The sequence below is a fragment of the Botrytis fragariae genome, assembly GCF_013461495.1.
Source record: "Botrytis fragariae strain BVB16 chromosome Unknown tig00000001, whole genome shotgun sequence".
Classification (NCBI taxonomy): domain Eukaryota; kingdom Fungi; phylum Ascomycota; class Leotiomycetes; order Helotiales; family Sclerotiniaceae; genus Botrytis; species Botrytis fragariae.
The window spans coordinates 1001656-1020726 of record NW_023500987.1 but is presented as its reverse complement, the minus strand read 5'-3'; the positions used below and the strand labels follow the sequence as shown (position 1 = coordinate 1020726).

Genomic DNA, 19071 nt, shown 5'->3' with positions numbered 1-19071 from the left:
TTAGGTGTTAGGTATTAGGTATTAGTTATTAGGTATTAGGTATTAGGTATTAGGTATTGGGTGAAATTTGGGGATTTGGAATACATGAGATGAGGTGTGGGTTTGATTTGAGAAGGGGGATATGATGGGATGAGAAGATGGGAATAGTTTTAGGTCGTTATCGTATTAGAAGCTATGGGGTTTGTTTGAAGTATAATTCTTTGCGAATATTGGTGAGTAAGTTGATTTACGGACTTTCTAATGGAAGATGTGTGGTAGTCTGATACATACGATGTTTTGAGAGCTCTTGTAAAGTTCGACAAGAAATTTTTGAAATGAAAAGGAAGTTTGAGAACGGGTTGTATCTGTCTAATGTGTGAGTGTCGTGGTTACTTCTTCTTCTTTTTACATTTAGATAATTTAATGGTTTGCTGAATTTGTTTGGTTTGGTTTGGTAGTTCTCTGGAGCAAGTGTCATTGTCCCCTTTTTTGAAATAATGAAGTGTGTCGTGTATGATTTCGCGTCCAGCTGTGGAGACGGGAGTGTTCGTTTACGGCACGAGTAGCAATAAAACCTTGATTGAATATAATTAAATGAGTGAAGGGGGTTCACGTTGGCATTCCAGCTCGTAAATTCTGCTCTATTTAATACTTCAAAACAATTGCTAATGAATTGTTATGTTTCGATGCGCTTGGAGTTGGCGGTCGTCGCGGCCATGACCCAACTCAAACTGTGAAATTTTTTGCGCCATTGGCACTCAAAAGGGGTCTAGCGACCCGGAGCCCCAAAAATCAAAATCTATGAATAGAATCATGAAACTCTATCGGTTCTAGAAGCGAGTAATTGTAATCTGTAGTATGACCCTGAAAGGACACTAGAGGCCAACGTAACGGTCACCCTTCAAGGACACATGTTGATCGCTCAACCATATTTGAGTCTAGTAAATGAATAATCTCCAATATGACTTGCTTCGCTATGCGTCAATTCGTCAAAGACGAACTCTAGGGCAGGTCATAACATATTCCTTTACATGATTGATGTTTTTGAACATGACCTAATTGGATAACCTCAATCCTGCTTCAACAACATGGTGAATCATCTCCGGTCTCCAAATCTCTGCTTGACGGTATGTTTGTTAAAATAGATTGCAATAGAGACCAGGTCATCACGAGTTATTTGACATCAACATTGATCTCAACGTGAAAGTTCAGTTGGAATTGATGATTGGGATGACCGGATGGGTATTATGAGTATCAGTATAAATGTACTACAGTATCCTGAATGGTAAATATTATTCCATATACAACACACTCCATACAATCATCAGCACACTCATCATCTTCATAACACATTCTAAAGCGTCCAAGCGAGTAGCAATATTATCAAGATCGTTCATTGAATCTATTTTATATCACTACAAAAACACAATATCTTTCACACAACCGATTCCTCTTCACAGCAGCAAGCCATCATGTTGGGAGCTCTCAAGTTAGCTAATGATGTTAGGAAAACTGGAGGTGATCGAAAGCTGATGGAAATACAAGACAAGGAGAAGGCACTGGAACGGGAAAAAAAGAGAGAAGAGAGAAATTAAAAGCGGAGAAGGAACGAAAGGAGAAGAGTTTCGGGCTTACCCGAAAATCAACAGGGGAAGTAGGGTTTAGATACGTGGATAAGAAGCGAAGAGAAATACGCTATGGTAATATAGACAAGGAAGCTGAGTACTCGGATGATGAATCCAGCACGGGTTATGATAATGGAATAGATGCTCGAAACGAATTTTCAGAAGATAAACCGAGCAAAGATGAGCGTCGGTCAAAGCACGGCAGTCGTGCCCCAACCGAAGTTTCAGACAGTAGATCAAGAAAAGATGATCCTCAGCCAAAGCACAGCAGTCGTGCCCCAACCGAAGTTTCAGATAGTAGATCAAGAAAAGATGATCCTCAGCCAAAGCACAGCAGTCGTGCCCCAACCGAAGTTTCAGATAGTAGATCAAGAAAAGATGATCCTCAGCCAAAGCACAGCAGTCGTGCTCCAACCGAAGTTTCAGATAGTAGATCAAGAAAAGATGATCCTCAGCCAAAGCATAGCAGTCGTGCCCCAACCGAAGTTTCAGACAGTAGATCAAGAGATAATCAAGTTGTCCGAGCTAGCGGATCAAATGGTGGAAAAAAAGATCATGAATCTAAGAGACATACATCATCAGCACAGTCAGATCTAACAGTGCGGGGATCTGAGAAAGCTCCATCGTCATCAGGAGGGACAGATCGAACAGTGCGGCAATCTGATATTCTCAGAGATGAAACTAAAAGCGAAGCAAGCACAGAAGCAGCACAGAAAAAACATCAACTACTGAGGAGTAAGTCATAGCCTTCCGTGCCATTTGACAATCGATATAGGTTGCGTTGAACTTCATTAAAACTAATATTTATGTGATAGAGAGAGAAGAAAGAAAGAATTTGATGTGGAACTACGAAAGCAAGACCGCTTTCAACTCGACCCGAATGAAGGATACTCAGACTATGCTGCTTCAGAGGTACCAAGTGTTACATCCAGCAAGGTATCAAATCCCGCGAGTAAGGGTAAAACTCGTGAAATTGTCGAGGCTATGTACCAGACCCCACAAAGCAGGCGCATCCCAAACAGCGCCCGGGATAGTCAACCAGGTGAGGATTCTGAGAGACGCAAGAAACATAGTAGTAAAAAGCCCGAGTCTTCCTCAAGACCCAAGGAAAGTGGAATTTCTGAGAAACCCAAGACAAGTAGGAGATCCCAAACTTCTACAAGTGAAGCAAGTTCCACGACAAGAAGTTCAAAATCGAGACCTTCAAAATCGAGACATTCAAAATCAGGAAATTCAAAGTCGGGAACTTCGCGTGATGATCGCCAGAGCCAATATGACGAATCTGATTTCGGATCCGAGACCGAGACTGAACAGACATCTCATCACAGGGGTTCACATAGGAGCTCTCGTCAACCCGAACCCGAATACTCCGATTCCAGCGACGATACCCCCACTAATGCAAGTCAAGTAAGTAGAAATCCAGGGCCTAGGATGATAGAAGGAGCGCCAAAGTATAGATGATATATAAATATATTGATTGAGCCGTACCGTGGCCCAGAAGAAGAAAACACTAAGAAAAAAATGGATTTGGCGTTTAGGGGTTTGTTATGGAGTTTATTTAGCGGTTTACTTTAGAAATAGAAATATAGATGATTACTTGGCTTCAATATTGAGTATCTTTGAATGTGAGATGCTCTGCTTGACATTAACCAGATGTGATACTTTCAAATTCGAACTCGATATTATTAGCTTGAATATAGAACCAAAAAGGGTCTTGCTTTTAGGTCATCTCATTGTCCAATTAAATCTGATACTTTGTGTATTTATTCCCAGTTTTTTTCAACATCCAGAACCACCAAGCATCCCGCTTTTGAGACCATTTCATTGTCTGTTCTTAATCTGGTATTTTAAATATCCATGTTCAATTTTTTTATTTCAGACTATCATTTGATTCTAGATGTTGATCTTTAATTTGATAAGGAGATATACGCTAGGATGAAGTGTACCCCCCTCCTTTGGTCAAAGAGCTCATCGTTTGATTCTCATTCAACATTTAAGTCATATTATCATACATGTATTACCCGATTTGGCTTAATATAGAAAGACTATTCCTCTCAGGCTATACAAAAGACTATCTGCAAAAACCTCGGCACGGTGATCTTCCCGCAGGCTGTAAAACATCGAGACAGCTCTATGCCGACCCCTAGATATTAGATCTGGACAGGAACCTGTGTCATCTGGCATCATACCTCCAAATTTAGCTCACTTTTTCCATGCGGAAAGTTCGCCTTCATCACTTCAACCCTTACGACCAAGGCGCAGGTTCCATCCAAGTAAAAAGCATCGACAATATGCTAACGAAGTCTAGCGAGAAGATCTTGGTTCTGTCCCAGCTTCAAGAATTTTTATGGGCAAAGAGACTTTTGTCAAGCGATATGTGGACTTCTCATCAACAATATTGACCTAGAATATGCAGTTCAAACCGAATGTAATGATTCATAAGCTGAACAAAAGAGAAATATCAACATGGCTATCGACATCGCTACCGATGCTCTTGGTACCGCTGCTATTGATGGTGACATTCCTGGTGCCACCGCTCATTCTACTGCCACTCTTGAACAAGAGGAGCAATATACCATGAACACACAACGAACAAGCTATAGTCGCTCGGAACTTCACGAACTAGAGCTTGAGGTTCGCCTCGAATCCGAATGCATTCTGTCAGAGACGGAGAACTTTCTGCATGGGCTCTTAAAAGTCCCGATCCGAACATGCAACTGGCGCTGTCGATAATTGAGCAAGGAGGACTTCTCGGTAATGCGCTGGCAATCCTCGATCAACTCAATCGAACTCGATAGGAGATTGTGAGTTCTGTGTGTAGGGGATGTGTGAGGGGAAATGGCTGAAGCTTACTCTTACTGTTCAGATTGCGTAGCTACCTTGGCAAGAGATGATCACTATCACCACCAAACATAGGAAGATTGTCCGATTTACCTATAACCCATCCAAGACTTTTACAATTGCACAGGATTATCGTATGGGAAAGAGAGATAATTGCAGAGGATGGATGTGATGGTAAGTACTTGGTGGAGAGTTCTAGAAAGTGATAGGATGAGAATTGAAATCCAAGTATCATACCAAGGAGGCTTTCAATATTGAATGTTAAGCTAAACAGAGAGGCTTCAAAACTTTCTAGTTATAGCTTGCCCTTCAGGTCCAAGGACGATGTATATTTATTGTATGGAATTTTAGATGAAGATGAGTGAGGACTGCCTCATTGTTATGTACCTTTCCAAATCCAAATATCAATTTAATTTCATCTGATAAAAGTATTGTGAGTCAAAGAGGTACCATTAAAATTATAAAAAGAGAAGTGAGACAACTGGTAACTACCCAGGTAACCGAATTTTGGAAGAGATTTATGGGTAAGAAAAATGGTAAACGAAAGTGAAGTGATTGATTGATTGTTGTTGTCGCTCTGCTTCGATCTTCGTTTCTTCTCCCATCAACAACAATACCACAAACCGTCAAAAAATTCAAATTGACAACGAACAATCATCCAAACTTCTTCCAAAGATATCATCAAATTATTCTCTTAATTATAATCATTTACTTCTTCCCATCTGTTTATTTGAGAAGGCAATCAACGATGCCTATCCATCGTAGTCACAGCCAATGGCTTTTGGCAATCAAAATTTTTCATACGTCCAAATCCACCAGATGGCCCATTGGACACTCGAGATGAATGGAATCCTCTCATTGATCGACTTAAGGAACTTTACCAGTTTCCGCATCCTAGTAAGCAGATTCGGGATTATAGGTTGGTGTCTGGAATTTGGTACTACTACTTTAAGTGAGATCGACATTAATTATGTATGCTGGGTGGTATTAACAGATACATTTTAGTCTCATTGGGTCCAATTCATAATACGCCTCTGTTCATTCAACGACCCAGCGACTGCTGTTTGAATTGGCTTAGGCCGTGGGTGCAAGAACTCCAGTCTGACCACGAGTCTCAAATTCAACCACCAGTACTTCCACCACAACCTGAAGAATAAGATCATACGCCAGAGCCACAGCCTCAGCCCCAAGACAAAAATAATGAGCCCAGCCAGCCATCACAGCCACTAGTTATACACGAAGCTCAATCGCTACCCTGAGCATTGGGTTTAGCGAAGAGACAGATGCTGTAGATCCTCCCGGCAATCTCAATAATACTCCTGTGGTTCGCTGCCTCATATGTACAAGGAACCATCCTACGGGTGACCACAGGGGACTATGCACATGGCACCGGTGTCGGGATAACTAGCCCTTGTTGTCCATTCCAAAGATTACTCTGGACTAATTAACCAGAACGAACTCATCAATCCGTCTAGTGACGTCGTGCCGAATGAAGAGCGTCTCTCTTCAACAATCAAGTAGCTACTGAGAAAAGCACTTATTGCGACGGATATGATCACCACCTGGAATGAGAGGATAGACGTGCAGAGATAAAGCGACTACCACCAAGCGAATCGAAACTCTAGACGGAAGCGAGTACGAAGGAGACCAACAAAAACAAATAGGCTCATACGATAAAGATAGATCGGAGTATAATCTAAAGCTCGACCAGATCTCGCCACATTGAGAGAAGCACACTCGAACCGACATGAAAGGATAACAACCACTTGATCATCGAATGCTGCAAGATTGCCTCCGAGCACCAAAATCGAATCACACATTGTGAATCATCAACCGAACCACTGGTTTGGGAGATTAATAAGGGCAATGGACTACCGCCTGATATATGTTGGGATGACTGAATCACCTCGCCTCCGGCTCTCATTCACCACTTGACCGACAGATGTCAACGCTCCAAAGCCATGTTACAAGCTCTCCAACAAAGCCCTTTCTTCAATTAGGCCATTGTCAGCCAGCTGTGCCACTGTTGCGCCTAGTCTGAAAAAGCGTCGGTTGGTCACCTGTGTGTCCGAGGAAAATATGGGTGGAGAATATTATGCATTGTCTATTTATTAGTATACTACCCTTGGGGTATGATACATGTCACTTTGAATTTTTGTTAGCGTACTACCCTTGGGGTTTGATACATACCACTCCTGGAGTGAATATTTCGCTCGACATTTTGGTTTAAACCATACGTCGGTTGTGGAGGGAAATAGCATTGGTGCGGGAAAAGGAGCTGATGATGATGTTCTGGGAAGCTCAAAGAGCCGACACAGCATAATGAATGAATCGAACCCCATTAGAATATATAGAACGACTTTCTCCAGTGATGTAGGACTGCAAGGTCTTATTGCTGTGGATCTTGTAACCTCGAACGTTGTTCCTAACGTGCCGTCGCTAGGTTTTGGGCTGATTTTCTCCATTATTCACTGTGATGACTAAGCACACCATTGAACAAGCTCTCCAGCTCTGGAAATTTTGGTCCCCCGCGTTTCTCAAAGATTCACAAGATTAAAAATGGGTTGGTTTTGGGGTGATTCAAATGATGGCGACAAGGATAAATCCCAAGATCCTTTAAAGAATCTCGATCCCAGTTTACGAGAATTCCTTAAAAAAGAATCACCAGTCAAATACGATTCTACAAAGTCTGCAGACACAACAGTCTTGTCGCAAACAAAAACGCTGGAGCCCACATTGACAAGTACGACTGAGGATCCTACAAAACCCAATGTGCCTTCGCAGAGTTTATACCAAGACGGACGCTACGCACATTTATGGAAAACGTACCAACCACAAGCAGAAGTTGAGCAAGCAGCTAAATCGGATGCCGAAAAGATTCAAGATGTTATCGACGGGTATAAATATAGAAAGGCAGAGATTGGAAGGGCAGCTTTGGAGAATTGCGCTTTGGAACAATGGGATGTGAATGAGTGTTTTCGTTCAGGAGGATGGCAAGCTCGATTAACTATGTGCAGAGAGGAGAATAGGAAGCTTGAAAGATGTTATACTATGCAAGGTGTAAGTTTTGAATGTTCCAAGAATAATGAACTCGAATTCTAATTGGTATAGAAATTTTTGAAAGCTTTAGGCTACTTATCGACATACGATCGTCCACCCGCAGTCGATGAACAGATCCAACTGCATGCCGATACATTATATCATCGAATGATTGACCAAGAGAAACAGATTGAAGAAGCAAAGGCAGAAGGGAGACCCGTGCCCATATTTCCTCCGCTTATATCAAAATCAAGACCTGGGCAATCGGATTCTGCACAAGAGAACAACAAGCTCAAGGCGTCTGATCTTTCGCCGAAGGTACAGGCTTCATTTAAGAAACGACTTGAAGGACTGAACGATGATGAGAGACTAGTCGAGGAACGAGCAATCCAGGCCGAAATCGAAGCTGGTGAACAAGTTGCAGGTCAGCTAGGAAAGATTTACGAGAAACAGGACGAAGAAAGAAGGCAAAGGAAAGAGCAGGGCAGAGAAACTATTAGCGATAAATTCTTCTCGGTTTTCCGTGGACGATGATGAGACTCATGGCATGGCTGCGCGAGACCCGCATATGCCTTCCTCTGACCACCTTCACGGGCCAGGTGCTTGGCCTCAAAAATACGAGTACGGTAGGGGGATGCAATAGCAAGGCATTGTCTCTTCGGGATGCTCACCTCTTACCCAAAATCACCCAGCTTCGTTATCTTAAGGGCCTGCTCCCTTTTGGAGCTTCTAATTTTTGAATTTGCTAGTTGGCCAAGCATGTTTGATAGTGTAGATAGAAGAACCTGTGGCAATGTCTTTATACATCGGGGAATCACGAAATCTCCACTTTATTGGTTTGGAAGTGACAGCTCTCAGTAGCTTGATTTGTATAGTATTTATCTTCAAAAGGGAACACAAGAGGAATATGAAGATGGTATTGCTCTTGCAAGTAAAGGAACGAATAGACATAGGAATGATAACCCTTTTAAAATGACCTACTTGAATGATTCGTGATAACCTGCATTTTCTTCGGCTCGGGAAAAAATTCACCATAAATCTGGCTATAAATTACCTAGGTCTAACTAGTCAATAACATCGAGCAATTGGCGTTAATCCTCGCCAAAGACTAAATCTTCATATGTAATGCCCCTTACCACTAGCCGACGGATAATGATCTCCTGGATAAGACTATCCGAATCGGGAGTACCCGCTTGTATCAGCAGCCGGGTCCGGTAAACCTTCAGATCACCCGTCTTTGATCCTGAATGTTCACTCGACGAGGTCTCCAAGCTCTTCAGACACCTTTTCCAATGTCACGAAGTCTTGGCGGGTGGCATTAATCATATATCGAGTCATCCGAGATTTTAGTGGTGGCTTTGTCCGATCTCGCTATCATAGAGTTTAGTCTCGAACAAAACAAATCGATTTCTCTTTGAAATTTCTCATATTTCTCTATTCAATCTTTTAAATCTATCTTCAATGGATATCCCCATCGCTGCTAATGTTCTCGGAACATTAGGTGCAGTATGTTGGTCCATCCAAGTTCGTCCCTCCCCGCGATTTACCCCCTCCTTGCCCCATCACTTCCTCCACCTTCTTCGCTCTAATTTCCCTTCGTTCTCACGCTAATAGACCCTTAGCTGATTCCTCAAATAATCATAAATTACAACCGGCACCACACAATCGGGCTCCAACGCTCTATGATGCTACTTTGGGCTTGTGCTGGCGTGCCTTTAGGCGCATTTAATATCGCATCCGGATTCAATGTTGCGCTGCTAGTGCAGCCGCAGATATTGACTGTTCTGAGTTTGGTTACTTGGGGACAGTGCTTGTATTATAGTGAAGTATGTTTCTTATCTTTTGATTAGGATGGAGGAATAGAGGGGAGGGGTTGTGCATGACAGGGATGTATGATGGATTGCTAATTTTGAGATCTAGGGATGGAGTTTGAAGAAATGTGTTTTGGTGACAGGAGGTCTTGGGATAGTCTTTGGAGGAATTGAAGTGTCATTTGTTGCGGGGTTGAAGGTATGCTAAATATCATGCACCGCGAGTAGTTAGTTGAAGTCACTAAAGATCATAATTAGGCCGGTCAACGTAGAGATCTCGAATGGCCCGTCATATTGATGGGCGTACTATCAGCTGTTCTATTGTCCGCTGGAGTATTGAGACACTACTATGATATCTATATTCATCGTACTGTCCGTGGTATCTCATTCATCTTTGTGGGTATCGATGCTGCTGGAGATGTATTTTCTCTAGTTTCTGTTTGTAAGTCTGATTCTTCTTCATGGACCATCTTTAAATCAATGCTGATATCTAAGTCTTTCAACCACACCTTGATATACTTGGGATAGTAATTTACGCCTCGGAGTTTATTCTTTGGTGCGGAGTATTTGCTTGTGGTGGATACTTCAACCTTCTACCTTGGATCAAAAGAAGGATTCAAAAGAGACACGAGAATGAAGGGGGAAGTGGGAATGGAACTGAAAACGCGGTAGCTGTTGAAGAGGGAATTTCACATAATATTGAATTGGAAAGAGTGAATTCAGCAGGTTCAAGGACAGTTTTCAGAACTCCTGGGTCAACAAACAGTGTAGACAGAGTAGATTTGTAAAGAAATTATTGCTAGGTAGACCATCACATCATTTTCGCGAGACAGAGCTCATTCAATCACTTCCCACCCTTCCTCATTGCTTTCATCGGCCACATCAATAAGCTTCATCTCCGACTTCAAACTCGGACATTCCAATATACCAATAGGTTTCACGTTGTAACTATCCGTCCACCAATCTCCACCAGCTAATTCAATTAGTAGATGAGCGTAAGGCAAAAGGGCAAATAGAACAACCTACTTCTCCAGATATCCGGGGAACAACCGTTCGTAAGTCCGTCAGGTAAATGTACATGCCCAAAAGAATTATACCTATTCCCAAAAGCTGTTATTGCAATCTTATGTTTTCCTGACCCAAGAGATGTGATATCTAGTGTTCGAGGTTGAAAAGCTATACGCCCAAGCCTTTGTTTTGTGTCAGCTAAAGCCACGACGAGTACTGGTGAAGAATAGCCAGGTACTGAAAGATGAACAGTTGTGTCAGGACTCGTTGGTGGTATTGATATATCGCAGATATAGGTTAAGTTTCCAGCATAGAATGGGAGACCTTGTTTGGTGATATCTCCCCAAGATACGGTTCTCGGTTGTTGGAGATAATATGAGTCTGTACCAAGAGAACTATTATGCTTATTACCAACAGAAAAGTCGCCCAACAAATAAAGGCGTTCAATATTTGTCAAGATTCCAAAAGGAAAAGAAAGCGTAAGAGTATTCTTTCCAGGCCTGATTGTGTAGGCTGGTATTTCCAAAGTTCGGATGTCTTCATCAACCCACCAACCATTGAATTTTTGGGAATCCAAATCGGTCCTGTTTATTCTTATTTTCATTCCTTGAATATCTTCCAGTGCAAGTTTGGTTGGCACGTTGATCATAAATGCTGATATTATCAGAAAACGCATGGTTACATGCGTCTTAGGAGCTCTTTCTGAAGCCGGTACCGACCAAGGTTGTCTAAATGCAGCTCCTTTGTGAGGTAATTGCAGTTGATCCCGAATAGCATTATCAATTCTGAGAACTTCGGTGGAATCTGACCAGTGTTCATAGGAATCTAGTTTGTAGGACGCGTAGTCAAGCATGAGAACATTTGGCTCAGAAAGTTCTACCTCTGCGAGAGTAACATCTCCTTCAAGTGTAGGGGTCTTCTCAGAAGTCTTACTCAATGGTAAGACCTCTGTGATATATTGACTTATCCTTGGTCTCAGTCGCATAAGAAGACTCGCGCATCCTTCAAATTTATGGTGCAATTGCGTCCAGTCCTTTGCAAGTTGACTGGACATTGGTCCCTCTTCTCCATTGAAAGTATCCATTTCTGAAATATCCCAATGGCCTTTCAGCTCAATCTTCGTCATGATTGGAGAATTACGATCTGTGTTACAGATGAAAATATATCTTTCAGCTCCATCTTCCCTCATCTGATACAATAAATGCTCAGTGGATGAGCCATTCTCATTCGTGACTCGAAGATCACGATATTCATTGAGTACACACAAAATATTCTGCTGGCTCCAGAATACGTTGATACTATGCTTGATTGTAGGCTTCTCTGATGGGACTGCGGCATCGATTAATCTAGAGAATTCAATTAGTACTTTTCAACCACAAAAATTATGAGTCAGGAAGCAATAGAGCCAATAATTGTAAAGCAGTTATCACTTACTCGGGCGAACTACCAGCAATGATTACATGCCCGCCAGCCTTTGAGAATGCTTGTAAGACCTCAAGAGTTGATGATCTGATTGTACGTAAATTCGGCACAATAATCACTTCATACTCACAAAATCCTACTGTCAGCTTTCTGCCTCTCTGGGTTCTACTCGTTTGAGTTGGCAATAAGCTCTCAGATATGAAATCAAAGTCAATTAAACCATGAAGTAACCAGTTCGTGAGGTCGGAGAATGCACGATCACGAGATCCTGCCTCATCACCACTTTGATCAGGACCAAAGCATAACCAATAGCTCTCAATCGGATGAATGACTCCAACTCGAGTAACAGGTTTTCCTCGGGTCATTGCAACACCAACTCTTGCAAAATGATTTTCAACATAACCATACTCTTTGTACCAGGGACTTTGATAATTGATGGACGCCGGATAGTCTCTTTTCCCTTCTCCAGCCATGCTTAACCAAGCAAGATGATGAACGCGGAAAGTGATACCAAGAGCTGCTTGCCAATCACCGCAACCCTTGTGGCCCTCGAATGTGAAATACCAATGAGTAACACCATATATTTCACACATTGTACCTCGACGACCCATTTGTCTAGAAACACTAGAGGCTTGTTTTGCTGTATTGTATTCGACACCATCAACAAGTAAGTCTATGCCAGGCATGTCCATGTTTCGGTAACATCGCATAGCTTCACCAAGAGCTGTAGTTTGAGAATAAAGTGTTGGCTCTTCCATCATGTGTCCGTCGAGGTACAAGTTATTTTTTCGACACCAACCACTAATTTGATCAATAAAAGCAGAGACAAATCTTTCACAAACATGATCATGATATCGATACCTCGATAAACTTGGTTTATCATTCGGAAGATTCCATATAACTTGTGGCAAGGATTCCACAATATCAGCATGGTACTCTTTTTCGAAGCTTTTCGGCAAATCAGTGGTCCATGGAAGAAATATATCTTCGTTAGCTCGGGGATGAGGAAGACGTATTTTTGTAGCAAACTGAGGCTCATCGGTGAATATGCAGGGTATAACAGTTCCAAATTTGTCGCCACACTTCTTTTTGTAAGATTCATGCGTCATCTCAATAAAGCGAGCCATTGCATCTTCACTAAGAGTATCGATGTATGTTTGATCATTGAACCAAGATGAATTGGGATTCGTCTCAACATAGGCATACCACACGTTTTCCCCGTGCTCGTCCTTTTCCAAAATACGGCTTGATTGTAGTGTACCGTTGTCATCTAACTCGATATCAAACCTTGCTATGAGGTATCCATTCTCACTCCTACTAGCTCTGGCAGACGCGGGAGCACCTCTGTTGATGAATTGAATCAGAACATGAGGGAAATTTGATTGTTTCATAACTTACCCGCCGAGTGGTACTGTTCCATAAGCATGAGGTGTGAAAAGGAGGTGTTTTCCTTTATGCTCGGGATATTTCTCGATAACCTTTCCACCCGCAGCTCCAGAAGGCCATCTATCATCATCATATAAACAAGCCAACATGTGTTTAGCTTCGGCATAATCAACACAAGCACGTATCAAATCCATGAATTCTGTTCCCATATATTCTGTATCAAGACCAGTGCGAACATGCATGTGAAATCCCCCCAGCCCCATCTCTGCGAAATAATCAATTTGACGGAGGAGCTGTTCCTTGTCGAGCTTTGTGTTCCATGCCCAGAAAGGACAGCCTCGATACTCCGATGATGGATTCTTGAACAATTGAGAATCATAAGGTAAAGAACTCTTAGGATAACTCAAGGGATTGGGATTTTTTGATGATACATCTTGATCCCTGGGTTGACTTCTTCCTTGAAGAGTCTTGCTGATGAAGGAGGGTATTGGTATATAATTCATTATGGTACCATCCAATGAATTGCAAAATGAAAAGAACTTTGAAATAATATGAAAGGGAGCCAACTTGGTAACACTAAAGTAAGCATTTCAATAGCAATACAACGCGTTTCACTACGCCACCTCAGAGGATTGTATGAGCATCTGGATGATTGGATGAAGTAGTCGTGTGTACAGTAATATACTGGGTGATAATAATACATTGCCGGGGCAACCAAGCGCGACGAGGTGTGGGGTAAGCAGGCTGTAGAATGAATCTATAATATCATAACCTCAATCTATTGAAACATTAGACAATCGCGTAACTCTGTGACAAACGCGACTTCAATGACGAGAGAGAGATATCTTCCTCTCCCAATCAAGTAGAAATGGATTCCAGTAAGTCGATATTTGGTTGTTGGAATAAATTGATGCTAATTGATTCATAGCTAGAGAAGAGCGCATGCAACAACGGTTACGAGGAGGTGCCCAGTAAGTTCTAACCCCTCTTCGTCATGCGAAATTGACCATTGATTGTGTAGACGTCAAGTCAAAGATGTCGACTTTGGTTTTATGTTACCAGCTTTTGCTGCACCGCCGCCGGCAGCAGAACCATCTCCAGTTCCAACTCCAACTACAACAATTCCAAATTCACTTCCAGAAGTTCCAGCGAATCCAGAAACTCCTCAACCCGAGTTACCTTCACAGCCCATAAGTCAAACACCTGCTACTGCGACCAGAAGCCGCGATAGATCCTCGAATATAATAGGCCTACCATCGAATGACGTTACAAGATCTAACACTGGGAATGACGCAAATACGTCCGCAAAGAGAAGGAAGTTGGAGACTGATGAACCACCATCTTCTTCTACCAGGAGTATGCGGTCTTCTCGGAGTTCCGCGAGGAAAGATGTATATGATTTACCAGAAGATGAAGAGCTAGAGCAACCTGTGACGGATCAATCAAACTTGTCAATATTAGAAACGTTGAAGGAAAATGTTTCAGAATCAGGAATGGCAGAGACCGCCCTATCACCTACCCATCTACTTTCCGAGCCAATTGAGTCCATCGAAAGAGACCTTTCAAATGAAATTGTAGTGGAAGAGGCCGAAGTCGAGGAAGACTCGTTAGTGGGCGCAAACACGACGTTAGAAGAAGCAACCGCTCTCACTGTAGTGAATGCAATGAAATCCCCCCAAAAGCCGCCACGTCCATCACGGAACAAAAGAAAGAGAGACGAGCCATCTTCCGAACCTTTAGCCGTAGATGAATCGGCTCTTACTTCAGCGGACCCACTGGATACCACCAACGACGATATTGAGGAAGTTCTGCCTCAAAACCCCAGACGATCTCGTAGAAAATCGGCTTTGCAAGAAGACGTAGGAATCAACGAGGAAGAAATGATCGAAAATAGTACAGAGAAAGCGCAAGCGGTAGACGATTATGAAGCTGCAGTAACATTGAAGAAAAGTCGAGGACGGAGAATATCCAGAAATATTGTCGCTTCCGATGAATCTATCCCAGAAGATGCTGCACCTCCTAGATCTCCCATCGCAAAGAAAAAGCGAGGTAGGGTTCGACAAGTTACTAGTCCAGTACAGCAACGCCAACCAGCACCTCCTAAATCCAAACCTCAAAGGGCGGAAAAAAAGAACAAGAAACAAAAGGTTCGCGAAGGAAGCCCGATACCTGTGATTGTACATCGTTTAACAAAAGGTCCTGTGTACGATGATGACGATTCGGATGCTGAGATTCTGAATTCCGAAATACCATGTGCAACAAGAGCAGGCGTCAATGCGGTGGATGTCCTTGGTCAAATCTGCCAAGAGCTAGTTACTGCTGGCTTAGAAACTCTTGGGGATAATGCTGTCAAAACTCAGGACGCTGCTCAGAGACTTGAATACAAAACAAAGATGCGAGCTGTAGATAGTTTTGGTAAAGAATTGCGAGTCCGCCTTCTAGAACATGTAGGTACTCGACTACTAATAATTGCCTTCCTTGCTAATGTCTTCCAAGACAATCAACCTCGACAATTCGTACTCTCTTGAGAAACGTCTGCGTGAGGGCCAGAGAAAAAAGCTTTCTTTGCGAGAGGAAATCCTTCGTGTAAGAGCAGAACGAGAGAAAGTCGCTCTACGTATGGATGGAATCCGAATTGCTCATGAGAAAAACTCACATGATGCTCAAGTAATGCTCCCGACCTGTCAAGATTACCTTTCGCTAACCTCACATCACAGCAACGGGAAGTTCTCAACACAACAGTTCATGATATCGAACTTGCAGTTGAGCGAGGAAAATCTTCTTCCGATGATACGGATGACGGAAAAACAAATATAGAGCTCATGCTGAAACTTATCGCTTCTGAAGCAAGCAGTGCAAGTGATGATGGAGGCGTTCTCAAACAGATCAAGGCATTCAATGCATTTATGGAAAGGGCTGCATTGGCGTTGGAGGGAAAGAAGGCTGTTTGAATAATTTTGATACCCCCTGGAAATGAATTGTACATTTTGCTTCTTGCTTACGAACTCTGAATTTCCTGCAGAGTAATATCCACAATACATGAAGTTGATATATGAATGCCTGGTCTAGCATCATATACCATAGTTCATCCACATCCCTATTTCTTCTTGTCTCCCCTCGAATCCATGTATTTTACATGCCGACTGGCTGGCAACAAGGGAATGAGCTAATTACTCAAAAAGTCCAGAATAAAAATACATCCTTATCCCTATCCCTATCCCATCTCGCCGAATCTCACCGAATCAACACCCACTTACCAACCTATCTTTCCCCATATTCTCACATCCCCTCTCGCATTCCCTCTCACCTATCCTACCCGTTCGTCAAGTTTCAGGGTGGTTCAATATCCCATCACCGGTTTCAGTGTGAGCAAGCTCATCCTTGAATACTTGGGCCAACAAAGTTGAATGTCTATATGCACCCGCACCAATTTACTTGTCTTTTACCTCAGCGATCATTCGGGGAAGGCAGAGTCAAAGATTCACAAAAAGAATAACCTCAGATGATTAGCAGGACTATTTATTCATTTTGATGTTCATTGTTATTCCTATACTAACAATGCTAATTGTAATCCGTTTGTCCTATTTTAAACCCAAGTCCCTCGTGATGTGGTATCGATACTGAATTTTCCTAAAATAACTCCTTCGAAAACAAAAAATCTCAACACACCACTCCATTATCCTATTCCTTGAAAACTCCTGTCCAAAAATAGCAAGTACAAGAAAAACAAGACGAGAGAAAGTTCTCATTCGGAGCCCAATGGTGTTTCATGTTACTCCATTGAATATAAAACAAGCAAAAGACCAAGTTCCATACCAGATACCATTTGATACCCCCAACTCCATTATAAACATTTAATACAACACTTTAATCCATCCTCGCTTCTCTCAAATCAGAATGCATAAGAAACATCCTTCAAACGATATAGAAAATCGCTATGTGAAGAAATCTGATCGACAAGCAACTTCAAGGATTCCGCAAGTGATCTTCTCAATCTGAGATTTTTGCTCTTATCCAGAGCACGTAATTCAGCCGATTTAGCTGCATGTTGAGCACTCAATTGCTCAATTTGTTTGCGTACGTTTGCCATGATCTGCTCCAGCGCAAGTTGGGGCTCCATGGTGGGACGTATGGTCATGTCAGCCTCATCGCAATCTTCCTCTTCCTCTTCCTCATCATGCTGGACCTTCTTCTCCTGCCCATTCGATGTCTCATTCGTCTTAGGTAATTGATTTGGTGATAGGTCAATGTTTTCATGTTCCTTGGATTGCGACGTCTCAGCATCTACTGGACGTTGTGATGTCTCAGCTGATGCTGAATGTTGTAAAGTGTCGAATCGCTCGACAAGGTTCTTGTAACGAGCAAGAACCATATCCCGTTGCTTTGAGATGTTCTCAATATCGACTTTGAGTTCCTCATTTGAGGAAGACATTTCGGCCAAGGTCTTTTCCATTGCCTTCTTCTCTGTCTGATGTGATCTTGCCATAGCCTCGACATTAGAAATAGACTTCATCATCTGCTCATTCTCTTGGCGCTGTGTGTGGGCATCATGCTCGAGTTCTCGGATGGCCTCGTTCATGTGGTTGTTCTGTGTGCGAAGAGTAGTTGTAATTGCATCGTGTGCGCGTTTTTCGTCTTCAAGGTTGAATATGACTTCATCCTGTGCTCTTTTTTCGTTGCGGAGGGTGGATATGATGGCGTCTTGTGCCTTTTTTTCGTTGCGAAGAGTAGTTATGACGTTATCTTGGTCGCTCTTCCCATTCAGTTCTTTCTGAAGAGAAGACATGATAGAATCCCGCTCCCTTCTTTCCTTCTGGAGAGAGTTTATAACAAAATCGCGCTCCTTGCGTTCATTCAACAATATAGCCACCTGCTGTTGAAGTTCGTCAATGGAGCGATAAATGTCGACCTCCTCTTTTCCCATAGGATGAGCGGGTTGTTCAAGAATATCAACTTTTCTAAGTAATGAAGTTGATGTGGTGTCTACCAACTTGGTGATGTTGTGGACTTCCGGAATTGCGAATGAGTTATTAACAGTAGTGGACATTGTAAAGGTTGGGCTGGCAGCTTTAGCAAATCTGCCAGATTTGATAGATGCGTTTGCTGGATGGTCCTTGATAAGGGTTTCGAGCTCTGCAAGTACTTGTCTTTCATTGTAATCAGCTTGAGCAATCTTCTCATGCTGGGAGCTTGCTGAAATATGTGTTCGTTGTTTAGGTAGGATGTTCTCCTTGTTATGGATTGGATGTGATAGATCCAAGGAAAATTCGTGGTCGTCAAGTGTATTCTTGACAACTCGTCTTGGTGTATTTGCAGGCTGGATATACTCAGGTGCTGCTCTAGTGTTCATTTTGGAGTTGTTTTTCGAGAGTGAATTTGATCGTTCGGACATTTTCGATTTCGAAATTCGGCAAGGTGTATGGTCTTGGTCCAATCTGTCCAATCTTTGAAGTTTGGATGCCAATCTAGAACTGTTATTTGTTCCATTAATTTGAGAAGATCCTCCTGTGAAGTCTTCGAAAAAATTGTTGAAATCCACAATGTTGGCAGATATTTCGGGCTCTCTTCTTGGGCTCCATCGATTGTATTTCTTTGCGGTATCGCGAATGTCAATATCCGGGCGTTGTGTTTGTTTACGCTTCAGTCTTTCGATATCCAATTCAGTTGACATGAAGCATTGCTCTGCGGAATCATCGGGATCAAAGTAATTGAGAGTGTTATGACTGTCGTCGCTGACGGTATGGTGTTGAGTATTTGTTGAATTTAAATTGAGATCACGAGAAGATGAGGAGGAACTGATGGAACGGTTGGATTGAAATCGACTCTTGGGTCGTTGCGGGAGATTTTGAGAACTTGAGATGGAGGATAAAGTATCCTCATAGTTATTGCGAGCCATGTCGTAAATTAATTGATTGTTGAGAAGGTACAATGTACAAATTTTACAGATTTTAATGTTTTGA

At 42.4% G+C, this 19071-nt stretch overlaps 7 protein-coding genes across 7 annotated transcripts; 5 read left to right on the top strand and 2 right to left on the bottom strand.

The window, feature by feature from the left end:
* Positions 1-1451: 1451 nt before the first annotated feature.
* Bfra_000318 (uncharacterized protein) lies at positions 1452-4337 on the top strand (the record flags this gene model as incomplete). Its single annotated transcript, XM_037330763.1, has 4 exons — positions 1452-1468; positions 1525-2339; positions 2422-3011; positions 4059-4337. 4 exons carry the CDS (start codon positions 1452-1454, stop codon positions 4335-4337), a joined length of 1701 nt encoding a protein of 566 aa, XP_037197096.1.
* Positions 4338-5219: 882 nt separating this feature from the next.
* On the top strand, positions 5220-5853 carry Bfra_000317 (uncharacterized protein; the record flags this gene model as incomplete). Its single annotated transcript, XM_037330762.1, has 2 exons — positions 5220-5449; positions 5676-5853. 2 exons carry the CDS (start codon positions 5220-5222, stop codon positions 5851-5853), a joined length of 408 nt encoding a protein of 135 aa, XP_037197095.1.
* Positions 5854-7004: 1151 nt separating this feature from the next.
* Positions 7005-8018, top strand: Bfra_000316 (putative autophagy protein; the record flags this gene model as incomplete). The annotated part of the gene is made up of 2 exons (XM_037330761.1): positions 7005-7505; positions 7557-8018. 2 exons carry the CDS (start codon positions 7005-7007, stop codon positions 8016-8018), a joined length of 963 nt encoding a protein of 320 aa, XP_037197094.1.
* A 927-nt stretch (positions 8019-8945) lies between these two features.
* On the top strand, positions 8946-10083 carry Bfra_000315 (putative pq loop repeat protein; the record flags this gene model as incomplete). The annotated part of the gene is made up of 5 exons (XM_037330760.1): positions 8946-8990; positions 9107-9310; positions 9405-9494; positions 9554-9737; positions 9791-10083. The coding sequence occupies 5 exons, from the start codon at positions 8946-8948 to the stop codon at positions 10081-10083; spliced, it is 816 nt and encodes a 271-aa protein (XP_037197093.1).
* A 48-nt stretch (positions 10084-10131) lies between these two features.
* Positions 10132-13614, bottom strand: Bfra_000314 (putative glycoside hydrolase family 2 protein; the record flags this gene model as incomplete). Its single annotated transcript, XM_037330759.1, has 4 exons — positions 10132-10268; positions 10322-11649; positions 11738-13069; positions 13124-13614. 4 exons carry the CDS (start codon positions 13612-13614, stop codon positions 10132-10134), a joined length of 3288 nt encoding a protein of 1095 aa, XP_037197092.1.
* A 365-nt stretch (positions 13615-13979) lies between these two features.
* On the top strand, positions 13980-16062 carry Bfra_000313 (putative at hook domain-containing protein; the record flags this gene model as incomplete). The annotated part of the gene is made up of 5 exons (XM_037330758.1): positions 13980-13989; positions 14040-14082; positions 14133-15558; positions 15608-15778; positions 15829-16062. The coding sequence occupies 5 exons, from the start codon at positions 13980-13982 to the stop codon at positions 16060-16062; spliced, it is 1884 nt and encodes a 627-aa protein (XP_037197091.1).
* A 941-nt stretch (positions 16063-17003) lies between these two features.
* Bfra_000312 (uncharacterized protein) lies at positions 17004-19007 on the bottom strand (the record flags this gene model as incomplete). The annotated part of the gene is made up of 1 exon (XM_037330757.1): positions 17004-19007. The coding sequence occupies one exon, from the start codon at positions 19005-19007 to the stop codon at positions 17004-17006; it is 2004 nt and encodes a 667-aa protein (XP_037197090.1).
* Positions 19008-19071: the final 64 nt, after the last annotated feature.